Genomic DNA, 17469 nt, shown 5'->3' on the forward strand with positions numbered 1-17469 from the left:
GTTTTCCATAATGCACATCCCACATAAGATACTTTTTGAGACAATTCAAGGCTCCCGACATTTTATTTCATTTCATCTCATTATAACAGAGTTCGTAACCAATGCTCTCATAGGACCTCGAACCCACGTCCAGGTAAATACTACCGACAAAGTTGATCAAATCGTCTATGATGTGTTATGCAAAACCGTAGAAGTTCTATGTGTTAGGTGACTGCACGACCCAGAATAATATTAATGAACAATTATACGAATGTTCGAAAGGCTCTTCTAATTAAATCAATTAGTATCGGGTTTATTGGTTGACGTAGGACATCAAGATGTCTTCCCAGATGTTGCATAACTATATGAAACTTTTTTGAAGGGATGGATAGGTTACACCTCAGGCACCAAATTGCCTGAGGCCAACATGCATCGTCCAGCGATGAAAACCCCAGCAAGACCTTATCTCAATTCTGAATGACTTGGCTCAACAATGGTAGAACCGCTACTTATTTATCTTCAACTAACCATTCCCGGACTATTGTATGCAATATCTCCAGCATTCTGACCCAGAATCACCACCACGACGGCAATCTAATCACTTGATCATTAGTAACCCTCTAGAAACAGTCTTGCTCCCTCCATTGTCTCTGAGTAAAGAGGAGGAGTATAAGGAAAAGTATTGAATTCACTAACCAAGGAAATATCCACCCCCTGCGCAACCCTAACCTCCCATTTAGGCCTTAGCCGAAACGGCGGCATCTGTCCCTCCGTCAACTGCTCAGGGTCCGTGATGCGATGAATGGAAGCGACGTTGCGGTTCTCAACCACGACGACCTGCACCATATTATCCAGATCCTGGGCATGAACTTCCATTGTGACCTGCTGGGTCATCGGCAGATCGGTGCTTCCTCGGGACCGGTCTCCGGCAACTGCATTCTGAAATGTAATCGTAGCCTTGGGTTCCCGGACCGCGACGCGCAATTTCGCCGTTAAGAGGCTATTTTCGCCACCGGGGAGTTTCAGATCCAAGATCGACGAGGTATACCAGCGACAGCGGAGGTCGAAGAGGGGGAGACCCGAGCGGTCGTAGAAGGTACGGCGTTGGCCGATGGTGAAGGGGTGACCGAAGACGGTGAAGATGGTGGATCCGTTGTAGGAGACTGTGTAGTCCAGTGGATGCCATGGCTCGGGGCGGTTATGGATGGAGAGGGTCAGTTCTTCAGCGGCGATGTTCTCGGGTCGGATGGCGATGAGATGCGAGGGGAACGTGAGGGGTGAAGTTTTCGACATCTTGATGAGTTTGGATGCGTGGAGGTGCTGGAAATCGTGGCATTCTGGCGGGTTCAGGGCGTCAAGGGGAAAGAGGTTCGTGGTTGTGGATATATACTCGTGTTATCGAATGACTGACGAGCGTGATATTGTGAAGTGCAGAAGGGATGTGTGTCGTGTCGTGTCGTGTCGTGCAGTATGGAGTAGGGCTGCTCGGTGTCCCTGATAAGGCTGATATGGGGTCCGCCTTGCCCTAAAGGCCTTGCATCCTCCCGCCGGGACCGTTGGGGGAAATGTTGGTTGCTGACAGCCTCATGATTGGTGGCTACACCGGTGGACCTGGGGAAAGTTAGCACCTGATTTTTCTTCCAGCGCCTCGGCCTCGCCAGAATGGGAAAGATTTCGGACTGTCAGGAGAAGCGGATTGGAGGACTGGGAGGCAGTCATGCATGTGCTGGCGACGTGACAAGAGGGGAGGTTAAATTAACCTGGTTCCGACTGTCAGGGCCAGGAATGCAACCCTACCTGGTATTTGCTATCTAGCGAGATTGCCCGCAGGCTTAGAGACATGTGAAACGGACTGAGTGGGCTCTCTCGCGAGGCTGAAAGCAATCAACTATATAGGGTAAATGCAGAGCAATGGATACAATGCCATGGATCCCCTTCGATCTAGATGCATGGCGAATTACCAATACGCCGCCCACTTGCTCTCCCCCTGAACCACCTGCACAAACTCTTGCGCGAGGATTTCGCTCGTGCGCTCGGACGGATGCAGCTCGTCATACCACATATACGACTCGGGGCTAGGAGCCAACTTGCAGTTCCCGCCGGTCTCGTCACATTGTTTCGTGAACCCGGTGACATTGGCCGGGGCACTACCGTGGAAGTAGTCCGTTGGGTTCTCATACACGTGAGATAACTGCCTAGGTTAGCCTGCAATCTACTTCCCGGTCTGCAGAGTCTGCAACAGAACACTCACCAATCCAAACGTATCCATCACAGCAAACTTGGCCCCGGGATACCGTCGCGCGATACGCACCTCAAAGGGCGTTTTATACTGAAACACGTCGTTCGCCGTACTCACCTGCTCCCACATCCGATAGCTGACCTGCGTGGTATTCTCCGGCTTATCCTTCCAGAACCCACTCCTGCGCACGCCCCCATTCTCAGGCGTCGCGTACTGCGGCGCCAACTGCAACGGGGCAAGGTTCATGAGGACAAAGTACCTCCCCCCATTATCATACACCTGGTCCAGCGAGGCATAGATACACTCGATGTAATCGGGGATCGTCTTGCCTTTCACCTGCGAGTCAGTGATGAAGGCATCGTTGCCGATATCGTTGGTCCCGATCCAGATCGCATACACAGTCTCCTTGGGCGGGATGTCGAGGAACTTCTTTCCGGCGCGGCTGTATTTGCTGTCTGCTAGGAATGCCGGGATTTCATACTCCAGCACAGACGGGAATGGCGCGTTGATAGCGGCGAATTCCCGGGGCGTGATCTCATTCGAGCACACGGCGCCGCTGACGGCGTAATTATACCGATTGACGTGCGCGGTTTGCGCCACGAAATGGCCCCAATTGTACCCGCCTGATGCGGAGGCGTTGCTCTACCTGAATTAACACATGCTCGCATTGGAAAAAGGACGAAAAACGAACCTCCGGCTGCACCCATCCTACCGGGGGTGCTGATCCATTGTGACTGGCAAAGTAGCCCAGTCGAGAATCATCAGTGTAGCTGTCCCCGAAGGTCACCAGGCTTTTGAACTTCCGCGGTCCCCAATTCTGAGACGGTTGAGCGAGTGCCAGGTCGAACGTTAGGGCTACAATGCCCGCGAGGAGGTAGGTTTGACGCATAACGAGAATTGACTTTGTCGAGAGGCATATCGAGGGTAGATCAAAGGGTTATATAACTTTGGAAGCTGTCGGCAATTTCTTCCGTCTTTCCGCCGGGACAATTCTCACCAGCGCCTCAAGTTGCCAACAAGGAATGGATGCGGGGATGTGGTGGAGACGGCTAAATAGACCAGTCGGGCCACCAGTCATGTTGATCCGGACAATTAGACGCGATTAAAGTAAGGGATGCTCGCAAGGGGTTTTGTTTGCCGAAGTGTCCTAGCACTTAACCATGGTGGTATAGGTCTGAAACTGATTTTCCTATTCAGATCCTGAACTTTGGGACTCCAATCATGCAACTAGACAACCAGTTGAGTGAGATCTACACAAACACTTCGGTCACCCTATCTTACCGCGCAGCCTTTGAGCCTCCGTAGGGCTTTCTGCCCTAATTATGCATCCGATCGCACGATAGCATGTCAAGAATGCTAGCCCTTGCTTAAATGTCGTTAAGCCACCGCCTCAGGATATCCAAGTCTCATGCTCCTGGCCATTATTTAGCCAGCCATGATCCCGGGACTTGACGCGGATGACAGTGGCGCCTGTCTGCCTACGTACTGCCTCGCCTGGCATGCGCGTTGGTTTTGAAGAAAGTCTCAACACAAGAATCTCAAGGCTCGTGTCAACTCGGGATTGTCAGCTCTGGAGCGGTCCTATCTGAGGATGCCTGGTTATAGTTTCGTGACTGTTTTGTGCATATGACTGTTCCATCGATGGACGGGACTGATTTGCTGGAATTCCTTGGTTGTTAACACACCGCTATGTGGATGAAAGTCCGACGGAGTTCTTCATGATGCCTTCAGCCTCCACGGCCGCGTCTTCGGTGTTCTTTCAGCTGATACAACAGCATGGATGATTCAACCGGCGGGATGCGCCTGGATAGGTCGCAGATAAAGATCGTTTTCGAGCAGCAGCGGTTTTCCAGCTTGCTTAAACACCTATCATATAGAGTAGACAATGGTCGTCTACCTGAACAAACACAGTCTGGGAAAGCCGCCCGTGATGAACCCAGAGCATCCCATTCCTACCAACAAGGTACCTCTACGGCCAATAAACTAATAAGTGCACGCTATGTCAGCATACGACGGTTTTTGGATCAACCGGGATCAGCCCGCAATCACCGGCTCTGTCCTCACATTATCATCATTGAAACGCGGCTTCCTGGTGGCCTTTCTCGCATTGTTCGTCAACGCAACCGGTCAAGCCTTTCGGAGAATCCTCTGCTTTTTCATCCATCAAATCCGATCTAACCCAGGTCCTCACGACGGCGTATACATTCAACAGCAGGTTATCTTGCGCAATGCCGGTCTCCCCATTTCTGCAATTTGAGATCTCCTCATGGTCTTGTTCAGTTGGCGCCGTCGTGCCAGACGCTTAAAAAGTCGCTCCATGGCTCTCATAATCAATGCCACCCTCATATTCGCCGTCTGGACAGCAGCAGTGATCTTTTCGGCCAAACTGGCCCTGTCTTCCGGCGCAGAGATCCTCCTGCAGAACCCCCGATGCGGTTTGCACGCTATCAAAATCGACCAGGAACGACCGGACCGCAAATTGATTATCAAGCTGGTCAGACTGATTGTAAAAGTTGCACAAATTAAATCAGTCAATTCGATCAACTATACATATCAACTCGCTAATCATAACATCCGTCTATCATCCGCACCATTTTACCCGAATCTTATACTACAACCAACCTACCCTCTAACCTTCACACCTCCACCCCTCAACCCCCTCTTCGTAATCGCCCCAGCATCATTCAACGCCTGCTTCCTCCCAGGCCCAAAATTCGGCTTCCCACCCAACGTCCCAAAAATATCCCCGACATAATTACTCGGCTTCACCCCCTTCTCGAACGTCGCATTCCACCCCCCAATGATCCCCTTCACGACCTCAATGCCCGCAAGATACAGATTCGCAACCGCGGGCTCGAACGCACCCTGCTCCGCAAACATGAGATTATCGAGCGCCGACTGGCCGGGATACGGGCGTTCAAAGTCCGACGCGGTGCGCATGATGATAATCCGCGAGAAATCGGTGCGGTTGTGGTACGACGTTCGCAGGAGGGCTTCGAGCGTGGCGTTGTCCTCCTGCGCGGTGGAGCAGTACGTGCCGGTTCCGTTTGTCCAGACGCGTGTGGTGTTCGCGAAGGCGGAGCTGAGGAGCTCGCCGCTGTAGTAGACGTCTGTGGTAGCGACGTCGCATTCGATGACGGAGGGCGCGCGTGTGGCAGCCGCGTAGATGTCGCCTTCAGCGGAGGCGTAGTTGGCGCGGTAGGCCTGGGCCGTGGCCGAGTCGGAGAGGTTAGCCTTGCGGGCGAACGAAGCGGCCAGGGAGCGCAGTTCGGCGTTGACTTCGAAGACCTCGGTGCCGTAGATGCTGGTCGGGTATTGGTTGGGGTATTGCGCGCCTTGCGGGATGTAGCTGGTGGAGTAGTTGTCGGGGAGTTCGCGCAGGTCGATCTCGTACTGCAGGGCGACTTGGATGGCGAAGCGGGCGAAGGAGGCGCCGCAGATGGTGCCGACCTCGGGGTTGATGCCGGCGATGCCGGCGACGAGGAAGTAGGTGTGGGTGAGGTCGAAGAGGGGCGAGAAAGCGATCGACGAGACCGTGATGGCGGCGTTGATTTCGCCTTCGCCGGTCACGAGCTGGCAGACGCTATGGTCGGTGGTGCAGTGCACGTCAGGGAAGATGGGCGACGCGCCGGGGATGGTGATGTTGTGAGCGAGGAGGTCGAAGTCGGGGATTCCCCACCAGGCGGCGGCTTCGGGTTCGAACTGTGATGGTTAGATGTGGGAGTACATACTGCAGATGGTAGAGAGTGGACATACCATCGAGATGATGAAGACCTTGGGCGCAATGCGCGGCGCATGCTTCACCTCCGACTCATAACGGCGGGCAGCTGGGTTGGCTGCAACGGCGGGAAGCAAGCAGCTGCTGGCGAAGAGCAAGCCCGAGAGGGACTGGAGAAGCTGCATGGTTGCAGGTATCTGGTCAAAGCCTATCTATCACCAATTGACTGGGGAGAGAAAGAAAAAGAAAAATCCCACAGAACGGGGAAAAGCTCATTATATAGCCCCATAACGCCCGTTTCCGTTCCATCAAATTCTTCGCAGCTTCTTCGGCATCCGGCGATCGGAGCCAAAACAAACGAGAAAAAAAGCAGACAAAAAAGGCGGATCTTGACGAATGTCACGCAAGGGGAGATGATCGGCACAGATAGCGGATATCAAGCTCGGGTGGTTGGCGCTAATCGGCCAATAAAGGCTTATCGTAGGTCCCATGGCTCGCTAATTCGGGTGTTATCCGTTGATATTGGATTTAGATTATTGGATATCAACGCCTGTACAGTATCGCTTGTCGGTTCGTTAGTCATGGGAATTCAAAGGTGGGGACGCTAGAGCTAGAGATATTATGGTCTTATCATGTATCTTTCCATGTCCGGAGTTCTCGGGTCATTGATTCCATGTCTGTCAGCTCATGTTTGTACCTGCGTTAGGTGGAGTACGGCTTCTATCTTATCGTGCGTTCCAGATATGGGACGGGATCTGGGTTCAAGAACCTGTCAGTCAAACTCGGAATTGAAGAGTTGAAAGCACGGCTTAACCCCCAAATATCCTACATAGTGCATCCCTGTAAGACCGAGTCTGGCGCAGAACAATATCTTCCGCCCCTTTGTTGTTATTTCGAGAGACCTCGGAATTTGTGAAAGGAGACTGGGTATTGTTCACAACTTGCTGTCCATGAAACATAGGTTGAATCTATTCATCACAAGACATTCAAGAAAGAACGTCTTGGAACTCGGTAGAGAAGATGATTTTTAGATTGACCCAAACCCGGGAGTAGCATTCAACAACAATTTTCGAATATTACCTATACGTGTTCGTTTATCCTTCGCATATCTAAAAAGATACATACATGGAGAGAGCTTGGCCATGAAGGGATGGTCTTTCAAGAATTTTTGAGAGTTAGAAATTAACCTGATCGTTCTCTCTTCCTCAGCATCCGGCTATGGTCATCTGGGAGGCAAAAAGAAAAAAAAAACATTTCAAGCATTAACCGTTGTATTCCAGGACAAACAAACGACATAAGTTACTTATTTTCACCAAAAGTTAACATTAATACTACGCATTACTCAATCAGGGAAACATGATGCCATCCAGCCAGCCGTACAGTAGAAAATTCTATAATTGGTCGCGGGCGACATCAGCGGCGCAGATTCCGTCCTTGGCGAATGTATCGATGACATCATCGCAACAGATTAAGATCAACACTACCCCTCAACAGTAATTGTTGGACTTGGAAACTCGTTGGAAATGAAGTTAAACTCATAATTCATCATGAAGAATGTTCACTCTACCGCGTCTCTCGCCGTAAGGTATATACTGAAAAACCAAGGATATAAGATTCAAGAAAGATGAATAGGAGAAATGAAACACCACCCCTGTCATTCACAAAAGAGCCCCCCGACAAAGTGTGCAAGTCTCAGAAAGGTAAAGAAAGCAAGAAAGAGTAGCTCAAAGCAACGTCTCAGTATGAGTGACAATTCTCCACTCCCCATCCGACGCCTGACTCCATGTTGTCGACCCCGTCGCAACGTACGGTTTACCGTTCTGTGACGCGTTGATCTTATACGTGACGGTACCAGCCATTAGGTCGATAATGATGACGCGAACTTCCTGCAGCTCATAGGAGTCGAAGTGGTGGAAGGGCGGCTTCAGAGCCTCTTGGATCGAGGGCTCGCCGTCCAGCGTGAGAATAGGCGTCTTGGGAAAGAGAAGATTCGCTTCTTCGTTGGAGAGTTTCTCGATTTCAGGACCGGGGTCGGCGGACGTGAGGGCCGTCCAGAGAGAGCGCTCTTTGATCAAGAGGTCGTCGCGGATGCGTTCGTGGATGGAAGGCATTTTGCTGGCTGGTTGGTGTTAGGGTTGGATGGATGTTTGGTACCGGGACAGCATACCTTGAAGGAGGAGTAGAGTGGGATTATTGACAACTCGAAACGACAGAGAGGGCTGGATTTCAGGAACAAGATAAACGACAACAATGACAATCAGAACCTGGAACGATCCACGGTATAAGAGTCGATGGGGGAGGGGCATCTGACAGGCGCACTGACGTCATGGCAGGTTGCACACGTGCATGACGTGTGCTGGGCTGGATCGAGATTAATTTAGATGATTATCATCTGAGGCCGGCTTGGTGGAGTGGGACCTGCTGGGTTGTGGTTGGTAGGGATGAGCTTTCGGCCGTGTCTTCTGTTTTGACTTTTCAAGTGATACGGCAGATGTGCAGTCACGCCTATCTTGAGACTGTACGGTATACTTCCTGGACATCCTTGAATGTGTATGCGGTTCTCGTTTGGGAAAGGTGCTTGTGATACGTCTTGTGATTGGCTGGGTTAATTTACCCGGCACATATTGATGCCTGATTCTGGAGGCATTAAGCCAACTATTCGAAATGTGACCGGATCGATGGGATTGACGCGCGTACACTGTACACATTATCTATGGGCAAACATATCATTTGATATTTGAATCCATGTGTATTAACCATCATTCAACATGCGAACATGTCCAAAAAGAAATTTAATGATGACTACTAATCAATCTGGTCCTGTCACGGAAAAGGGATCCCGAGAGTATGATAATGCATAGTATGCCTAGCCGGTGACTCGATTCTGTCTACTATTATTATTACACTGGTGAGATACTAGTGCAATGATACCTCCCGGACCGTACCAGTTTGCTCCGAAGTATGCAATCCCAAAGTAACACATGCAAGTCAAAATGGCACCACTGCACCTCTCATGACCGGAATGGAGTCGCACTCAAATGGGACTGACCTGCAGCACAATACCCTCCACCGCCGACTAAATGAACAATTGATCATTTGGTATCTCGCACCGGCCGGGTTTCAACAACGAACCGTCCAGATCATGGGTTTTCAGAAAGTCGCGGTTGACCTCTCTTGTCAAATGATAAGCACGGGCTTCTATTGACTCCGAGAACCACCCTGAGCCCACTCAAGATGAGAAGTAAATGAGCTGCCATAAAAACAGGCATAGGCTTTGGAAGAATGACACGTAGTCAGAGACGGGTAATAAATGGACCAAATGACAAACATATAATCAGGCCAAATTCTGGGTTAAAATAACATTTATTGACTGTTTCTTGCGTTGTGTAGACTTAGTTCTGCTAATACATAGCCTTCCGCTTGTAAGATACCTACCTATAGCCTCATCCGTACTTTATAAAATGCCTAAGATAAACCCAGAATTTCGAGAAAAGTCCCACAGTCCCAATACACTGCTCTCCTCAATAAGCCCGACCAAACACATCCAACGGAAAGGCATCTGCCAACCTCTGATACCCAGCAACATTGGGATGTAAATAATCCCCGGAATTGTATTCCTCCTTCAACTGCTTCTTATTCTTCGGGTCTCTCAAAACCGCATCAAAGTCCAACACCTCATCAAACACGCCACTCGTCCGAATCCACTCATTCACGTGTCCCCTCGTCTCCTCCCTCCTCGGATCCGAATACAAAGAATCAACTCCCTCTGGGGCAACAAACGGCGTAATCGTTGCTCCGAACACTGGGATTCCCGCCGCATGCACACGCGTCACGAACTGTTCGTATGCAACAATCAATCGCTTCTCGATGTCCGTTTGCGAAGCGTCGTCTGTAGCTGCGCTGCCGATGTCGTTGACACCGGAGAATATGATCACGTATTTCACGTTCGTCTGGGCGAGTATGTCTCGGTCTATCCGGCTAAGGACATTTGGGCCTACGTTGTCGGATAGGAGCTTGTTGCCGCCGACTGCTTGGTTGAGGATGGCGAGGGAGGATGTTGATGGGCTCTTTTGTAGGCGAGGGATTAGAAGGTCGGGCCATCTGGACATTTGGATTAGCTTGGTGGTTGTTTGAGGGCGGCAGAAGTTGGGGGGGAAGGTGGGCTATATCGCACCGATTGTTCTTGTTCGTCTCGCTTCCTCGTCCGTCTGTGATGCTGTCACCAATGATGACGCAGCTGTGCACTTCGTTAGGTAGAAGGGCCTCTACGGCACTTATTAGATACCTGCAGTAACCATATGAGCTAGGTCCCTGCTGAAACAGAAAGGAGTAGGGTGATATACCAATGGTCCACGCTCGTCGCATCCGCGTCCTTCAGATCTGGTTCTCCGACCCTATCGCCTAGCGCCAACCAAGATGTCGTCCGACTTGACGGGTGGGCCGTGATGCCGCCACTCTGCCCATTCTCGAGATAAATATCCACGGTAACTGTCTCCTGTGCTCTTTTTAACGGAAAGTTAATCGGGTCAGACACCGCCAATGCACCGTTGGGAATGATAATGTCCGGATTTCCACTGAATAAGAGCTCTTCTGTTGTATCGGTCAGAATCTCGTGGCTCCCCAATGTATTGTTCTTTGTCCGACTAATAGAGACTTTTGAGATTGGCAGATCTTCAGTACCAAAGGCGTTGGATATTCGGAGACGGATCTGGGTAGCTGGGTAGTTGATACGGATCGTTTGGCGAAGAGTGGTATTTTGGAATTTGTATGTGGCGTTCTGGGAATCAATTAGTATCCATGTCCAAGTGTCCAGATAGGTGTTAAGGCAACATGGATGTGCGTACGAATGGCTCAGGAGGGAGGTTATTCGGCTCCGTCAATTGGGGCATGGTAGTCCAAATTCCGACCCAGTGGGAGTCTTTGTGGAGACCATCTCGCCGAGATAAAACATTCACTGGACGTGGACTGACTGTTTGGAATAAGAGCGCTAACAAACAGAAAAGATAGATAGAGCTCGCCATAGTGGATTGGTAGAGCATGTGCATTCGGATGAAACTCCACAGACTTCGACCCTGTTTAAATATACAGTTTGTCCCTGCTCTATTTCAAACATCACCCCGCATTTATTACTCCACTGGAAAAACGGACACAATATCCCCCGGATAGAGCTAGTGAGTGTGCATGATTGATGCTTGGTTCTTCTAGCCGGACGGCTAAACCGGGTAAATGGACACAGGCGCAATGTTGATCTTAAATACTTCCCGTCTTCTGCACCAACTGCTAGCATTCCTGCTCTTAAGTTTCCTGTCTAGTCTTTTCCTCCGCACTAGGGGTTGTCAGATAGTGATGGATTTTACCCGAGTTGTATGCGAGTAGGAAGGGATGTGCTTGATGTTATTGTAGGCCTATTTGAATGCAGGGGGCGGATTTGGGTGTCGCAATAATAGAAAGAGGAAGTAAGTGGAAAGACAAGGTGCAATTTGGCGGGCAATACTATACTACAGAGTATATTACAATATGCGTAACACTGCTCGAGGACTCTTGTATAAACTATTTGTTCTATCGAAAGAGGAGGCCGGACCGGGCGGACTGTGTCGACGGCGAATCCTCTGAATTTGTTCGATTCTTCGATATAATTCCGTGAACCATCTTATTTGTACGCACAAGCTTTGATAGGAATATAAGTGATTAGTAACAAGATAGTATGTTTTAGAGCCATGCTTGTAGGAGGGAGTTGTTAGAGTCCCGAGCAATGAGAGTGATAGGTGGAAATTATGTGGGTGAGATGTATGCAATATTTGATACAGTGGCCTAGTGAAGTCTAGAAGTGGGAGATGAAACTTCTAGCTGATCTCTCAGAAGCAAAAATAGTCCATCACTATTGTAGATAGTGTAGGTGTGTGAAGAATATTTATGCACGTCATAAAACTCCGTAGCTAAATCCCTAACTCCACTAACTCCGCCCCCCGCCATGTTGATGACAGGGTGGGGCAATGCATTCGAGACCATAAATATCGTTCAGGTTTCATCCAATTCTCCTATCCAGTATCTCGAGCTTTACACAGATAAAATGGCCGCCATCAAGTCCCAGAATACCGCCCTGATCACAGGCGCCGCGTCCGGCGTGGGCTTCGCGACCGCTAAGCTCTGTCGCAAGCAGGGAATGCACCTGGCCCTGCTAGATATCAACGCCGAGAATCTCCAAAAGGCGAAGGCTGAGCTGGCGGAGTTGGATCCTGGTCTCAAGACCGAGGCGTATGTGCTCGACGTCGCGGATCGGGCGAAATGGGACGAGATCGTCGAGCAAGTGTCTTCTGTCTTTGGCGGAGTGGATTTGGTCATGTTGAATGCGGGCGCGTCTTATAAACCGCAGAGCCAACAGGAGGGACGACTCAAGCCGTGGTCTGACGTGGACTACTGGAAGAGAGTAAGAACCCTGAGTCGACTCTCACAATGCACTTCTAACGGGCGATCAGACCTTCGACACCAACACCATTGGTCTCCTAAACGGCATTGCAGCCACACTTCCTCTTCTCCATTCGACCACGACCCCCAAGTCAATCGTCCTGACGGGCTCCAAGCAGGGAATCACCAACCCCCCTGGCGGAAACAATCCCGCCTACAACGCCTCCAAAGCGGCCGTCAAGAACCTTGCAGAGCACCTGGCGCATGATCTACGATCGGAACCCGCCAGTTCGCACATCTCGGTCCATTTGTTGGTGCCTGGATGGACATGGACCGGGTTCATGGGTAACGCCGGAACCACGGCGGAGAGTGAGGTGAAGAAAATGGACGGGGCATGGTTCCCTAGCCAGGTGGCGGAGGAGCTATTCAAGGGCTTGAAGAAAGAGGCATTTTATATCATTTGTCCCGATGATGATGTGGATGTCGCGTTGGACAATGCTCGCATGCACTGGGCTAGTCAGGATGTTATTGAGGGCCGACCGGCGTTGTCGCGGTGGGAGGAGAGTTGGAAGAGCAAAGCAGACGAGGAGATCAAGGCTGACGCGGCAAGGAGAAGAGGATGATTTGTTATTTAGTATGAATTCACACAAGAAGGTATAAAATTGGGATGTATAGTCTTGTTACGAGCAAGGCCAAGAAGATGTCATGTGATTGGCTTTCGTGTTTGTACCGGCGCGTCTCTCTCACCTCCTTCACCCGACATACACATACATGACTTTCTTTGAAAGCAATGGTGGGGTTTAAACCAAGGGCCTTGAGAACCGCCCTGCGGCAAAGACCACCATGTATGGTGAGAAAACTCCCAAGCAAATCATATAATAAAACCATACCCCTCGAGACTGCGGTCGAGGAAGAGACTCTACCGCATTACAGGCCTGAGGAATACTACCCAGTGAATATCGGCGATCTATATAAAGACAGGTATCAGATAACGGGCAAGCTGGGCTATGGAGCGTATTCCACGAGCTGGCTATGCCGGGACCTTCGGTACGTTTGCATTGCGACCGAACATAGGGATAAGCCCCTTGTCATTTAACATCATCAACTGCTAGGAACAACAAATATCAAGTTTTGAAAATGTCTACGTCGCTACCCAATCATCCCACGGCAGCCGATCGGGAATTGAAAATCTATGAGCATCTCTCGAAAGTTCATTCCCATCATCCAGGACAATCGCTTATTCGCAATCTTTACGACTCCTTCGAGGTTCAAGGAGAACTTGGTAAACATCGCTGTCTCATCCTGCAACCGATGCATATGACCCTTTTCGAGATGATGCATCTCAATCCGAGGTCGTTCAATCTACCTCTCCTCAAGATGACGATTAGAAGGCTCCTAGTAACACTCGACTTCTTGCACACTGATGGCAATGTAACGCATGGTGGTGCGCTTTCAAGCACTCCCCCCGCCCTCATACGTGACACAATCTGACCGTAGCTAGATATCAAAACCGACAACCTGATGCTTAAGATAGAGGATAGCACCATGTTAGATGACTTCGCGAGCGCCGAACTAAATGACCCCAGCCCTCGCAAAAAGATCGATTCGTCTCGTACTGTTTACAAGACCCGTCGACTCCGCCCACCCGCGAAAGAGAAGGGCTACGGCCTCCCGACATTGTGTGATTTTGGCGAGGCACGAATCGGGAAAGTCCATGAATCTGGCCCCTTTGTTCAACCTCATATTTACCGAGCGCCGGAGGTGATTTTCGAGATGCCGTGGGGAAGTGCTATTGATATTTGGAACGTAGCATGTTTGGTAAGGACAGCATCCCTACCCCGCCGTTCTGTTGTCACATTGCCTAAAGAGTAGTAGATCTGGGACCTCTTTGAAGGCGAACATTTGTTCGCCGATATCTTTGATACCAAAGGCGACCATGATCCGTTCAAGCACTTGGCGCTCATGGTGGCCTTGATTGGACAGCCACCGGGTGAATTTGTTCAACGCAGTGAGACCACCGAACAGTGCTTTGAATCGAGCGGTAAGTGTCCTATATCTCTGATCATTTAGGATAAGTACAGAGGACGGCGTGACTGATTAGCGAGTGTCGAATGTGCATTCTCAGGTGCCTGGATTGCTCATGGTGAGGCGGAGATCCCTCCAATTTCCCTGTGGACTAGAGAGAATCAGTTGAACGGATATGAAAAGGAAAGATTTCTTCAATTTATAAGGTCAATGCTTAAATGGCTACCTGAAGAGCGCAAGACTTCTAGGCAACTTCTTGACGATCCCTGGTTGCGTGAATGATTGACTCGTACAACATTTATCCTAAGCGATCGCGATCTTCTGGAATAGACCTTGAGACTGCTCCACAGCGACGCAAATGGCTATAGAAGAAGCGTTGACACAACAATACCACCAGATATTACTAAGCTGGTGAGATCCAGGAATTAAACAAGGCTTTGAGTATTCGTTTATGAATCCTTCGTCACAGCCATATGCATTTGTCCAATCACCTGACTGACAGGTCATACACCAAGCAACAAGGATGCCATGCCGCCTCTTTCAGCCGCTTAGGATCTGGGGTAGATGGCAATGTGCAGTGACGTTGTATACCCGCTTTGGGAACCAGCCCTAAGAGAGCATCGCATGGCACCACCCGCGATGAAATAAATGAGCCGCGATGCTACATCGACCTGAATAAAGATGGTCAGATCAAGTCAGCAGATGATAGCGATAAGTCATGATGAAACCAGATAAGACGGGCTGTCAGCCAATGTAACATCGACGATCGCCGGATTCAGTCGCAATGCGGAGGTTAGTGTGGGGGCTCCCGCAGAGCCAGAATGCGACGCTTTCTTATCGAACGATGATACTGTGGCTTCCATGATAAGGTGAGAAGGATGGGTTGGGTTTTAAATCCAGCTAGGTCGTCTCACCGAAGTTTTCTCCTTCCCCTCCCCCCTTGCATCCGGCACATTCCTTTTCCCCTTATCGTTGTCCCTCCTCTCCTCTTCTCTCTCCGCCTCGTTCTCAATTCTCCGAGAGGATATCAATAATGTCGTCGAGCAATCTCCCCCCGTCAGATTTAGATCGCCAAGACACGTCGAAGTTGGCTGCACGGGATTCGGTTCACGATGACATCGGAAAGCCCTCGGCCCCTGGTGTTGTGGAAGATGTTGTCGAGGTTGTGGACCACAAGGCGGAACGGGCTTTATGCCTTCGATTCGACCTCAGGTTGCTTCCAGTGCTAGCGGTAATGTGTAAGTCTTTTGCCTCCATCCGCCAAAAATAAAAAGCTAATGGTGTAGATCTCTTCAATGCGCTCGATAAGGGCAATCTTGGAAACGCACAAACAGACGGACTGAGCGATGGTATGGTGGTAACCGTCTGTGTACAGATTCAACACTAATGAGAAGCAGATCTGAACTTCAAATCCAACGAGTACAATCTTCTCCTATCCATTTTCTTCGTTCCGTATGTCATCTTCGCTCCTCCGTTTGCGATGCTGGGCAAACGCTTCAGCCCAGCCCGCGTCCTTCCCATCCTCATGTTCAGCTTCGGCTCCTTCACGCTCTTGTCGTCGGCAACTAAGAACTTTGGTGGCATCTTTGCTCTACGATGGTTCCTCGGCATGTCAGAAGCCGCCTTCTTCCCTCTCGTTATCTACTATCTCACCACATTTTACCGTCGTGGTGAACTTGCCCGCCGTCTTGCCATTTTCTACGCCGCATCGAACATCGCAAACGCCTTCTCCGGCCTCATCGCATTCGGTGTCTTCCAGATCAAGAACTCTTCTATCCCAAACTGGCGGTACCTCTTCATCATCGAAGGTGCCGTGACCGTCCTCTTCGCCATTTTTGCTTTCTGGTACCTCCCCCGCAGCGCTAGCGAAGCCAAGTTCCTATCTGCCGAGGAGAAAGCGCTCGCCTTCCACCGAATCCAAGTAGATTCCAGCGCGGTCGTCAACGAACAATTCCGGTTCCGCGAAGCCATCGCTATCTTCAAACACCCGTCCACATATATTTTCCTGGGAATTGAGATCTGTCTCGGCGTGCCGCTACAAGGCGTCGCGCTCTTCATGCCCCAGATCATCGAACGTCTCGGTTTCTCCACCGTCAAGACAAACCTCTACACTGTCGCCCCGAACGTCACGGGAGCTGTCATGCTCCTGGTACTCGCCTTTGCGTCAGACGCCGCCCGTCTGCGATCCCCCTTCATCGTGCTAGGCTTTCTTTTCACCTTCACCGGCTTCATGATCTACGCGTCGATTGATGACGTCGAGGGCAGAATCCGAGTCGCCTACTTCGCAACATTCATGATGACATGGGGCACGTCTGCACCCTCCGTCCTGCTATCAACCTGGTACAACAATAACATCGCGCACGAAGGTCGTCGTGTGCTACTGACTAGTATCGGTGTCCCGCTTGCAAACCTAATGGGTCTCGTAAGCAGCAACGTATTCCGCACCGAAGACAAGCCGAAATACATGCCTGCGTTGATCACGGTGGCTGCGTTTGGCGCGACGGGCGCCGCGTTGGCCGCCTCGTTGGGCCTGTTCATGTGGTTCGATAATAAGCGACGGGATCGCAGAACTGGACGGTCTGTTCGGGCGCAGGATGTACCGACGGAGAGGCTGCGGGATGGACCGGCTTGTGAGGAGTTTAGGTGGTTTTTGTGAGCTTGTTTCTTTGCTTTGGCGGGGAAATTGGGCGGAGGAATTGATTGCATTTATTCATTACATACATACGATCTGTTTTCATTATGACCACTAGATAGTGCAGACAATTCCTGATGATGATCACTATGATTATGATCGAGATTGCGATGATGATCTTGATAAATCCCCCGCCCACTCTTGCAGCTTAATTGCCATGTTCCCCGCTTCTCCGCACCGAACGTGGGGGCTGACCCCGGATTTGGGATTTCTGACGGATTGACTTTCCCGGTTTGTCTGTGGGATGATGGTACCGTCGTACAAAATAGTGTGAGCTTGGGGCGTAAGCGAGAGTGACGTGTAATTCTAGGTCGGTGAAGGTTACACAGTTGGTTGCTTGCCAGGTAGTTCAATGTCGGAACTTTCCGCTTAGGTACTAGAAACATTTGGTTAGACAGCTCTATGAGGCCA

General features: G+C 50.4%; 9 protein-coding genes across 9 annotated transcripts; 4 read left to right on the forward strand and 5 right to left on the reverse strand.

Annotated features, from left to right (window-relative positions):
• Positions 1-498: 498 nt before the first annotated feature.
• On the reverse strand, positions 499-1272 carry LDX57_008238 (uncharacterized protein; the record flags this gene model as incomplete). Its single annotated transcript, XM_046089960.1, has 2 exons — positions 499-573; positions 676-1272. The coding sequence occupies 2 exons, from the start codon at positions 1270-1272 to the stop codon at positions 499-501; spliced, it is 672 nt and encodes a 223-aa protein (XP_045945932.1).
• A 664-nt stretch (positions 1273-1936) lies between these two features.
• LDX57_008239 (SGNH/GDSL hydrolase family protein) lies at positions 1937-3107 on the reverse strand (the record flags this gene model as incomplete). The annotated part of the gene is made up of 3 exons (XM_046089961.1): positions 1937-2170; positions 2231-2860; positions 2910-3107. 3 exons carry the CDS (start codon positions 3105-3107, stop codon positions 1937-1939), a joined length of 1062 nt encoding a protein of 353 aa, XP_045945933.1.
• A 1110-nt stretch (positions 3108-4217) lies between these two features.
• On the forward strand, positions 4218-4475 carry LDX57_008240 (uncharacterized protein; the record flags this gene model as incomplete). Its single annotated transcript, XM_046089962.1, has 1 exon — positions 4218-4475. The coding sequence occupies one exon, from the start codon at positions 4218-4220 to the stop codon at positions 4473-4475; it is 258 nt and encodes an 85-aa protein (XP_045945934.1).
• Positions 4476-4840: 365 nt separating this feature from the next.
• On the reverse strand, positions 4841-6121 carry LDX57_008241 (purine-nucleoside phosphorylase; the record flags this gene model as incomplete). Its single annotated transcript, XM_046089963.1, has 2 exons — positions 4841-5920; positions 5975-6121. The coding sequence occupies 2 exons, from the start codon at positions 6119-6121 to the stop codon at positions 4841-4843; spliced, it is 1227 nt and encodes a 408-aa protein (XP_045945935.1).
• A 1539-nt stretch (positions 6122-7660) lies between these two features.
• On the reverse strand, positions 7661-8047 carry LDX57_008242 (uncharacterized protein; the record flags this gene model as incomplete). The annotated part of the gene is made up of 1 exon (XM_046089964.1): positions 7661-8047. One exon carries the CDS (start codon positions 8045-8047, stop codon positions 7661-7663), a length of 387 nt encoding a protein of 128 aa, XP_045945936.1.
• Positions 8048-9457: 1410 nt separating this feature from the next.
• On the reverse strand, positions 9458-10825 carry LDX57_008243 (SGNH/GDSL hydrolase family protein; the record flags this gene model as incomplete). The annotated part of the gene is made up of 4 exons (XM_046089965.1): positions 9458-10037; positions 10111-10221; positions 10280-10713; positions 10781-10825. The coding sequence occupies 4 exons, from the start codon at positions 10823-10825 to the stop codon at positions 9458-9460; spliced, it is 1170 nt and encodes a 389-aa protein (XP_045945937.1).
• Positions 10826-11907: 1082 nt separating this feature from the next.
• On the forward strand, positions 11908-12964 carry LDX57_008244 (SDR family NAD(P)-dependent oxidoreductase; the record flags this gene model as incomplete). Its single annotated transcript, XM_046089966.1, has 2 exons — positions 11908-12363; positions 12413-12964. The coding sequence occupies 2 exons, from the start codon at positions 11908-11910 to the stop codon at positions 12962-12964; spliced, it is 1008 nt and encodes a 335-aa protein (XP_045945938.1).
• A 514-nt stretch (positions 12965-13478) lies between these two features.
• Positions 13479-14411, forward strand: LDX57_008245 (putative protein kinase; the record flags this gene model as incomplete). The annotated part of the gene is made up of 3 exons (XM_046089967.1): positions 13479-13785; positions 13843-14159; positions 14217-14411. 3 exons carry the CDS (start codon positions 13479-13481, stop codon positions 14409-14411), a joined length of 819 nt encoding a protein of 272 aa, XP_045945939.1.
• Positions 14412-15846: 1435 nt separating this feature from the next.
• Positions 15847-17022, forward strand: LDX57_008246 (putative MFS transporter; the record flags this gene model as incomplete). The annotated part of the gene is made up of 1 exon (XM_046089968.1): positions 15847-17022. The coding sequence occupies one exon, from the start codon at positions 15847-15849 to the stop codon at positions 17020-17022; it is 1176 nt and encodes a 391-aa protein (XP_045945940.1).
• Positions 17023-17469: the final 447 nt, after the last annotated feature.

The sequence above is a fragment of the Aspergillus melleus genome (genome assembly GCF_016097325.1).
Source record: "Aspergillus melleus strain CBS 546.65 chromosome Unknown contig4, whole genome shotgun sequence".
NCBI lineage: Eukaryota > Fungi > Ascomycota > Eurotiomycetes > Eurotiales > Aspergillaceae > Aspergillus > Aspergillus melleus.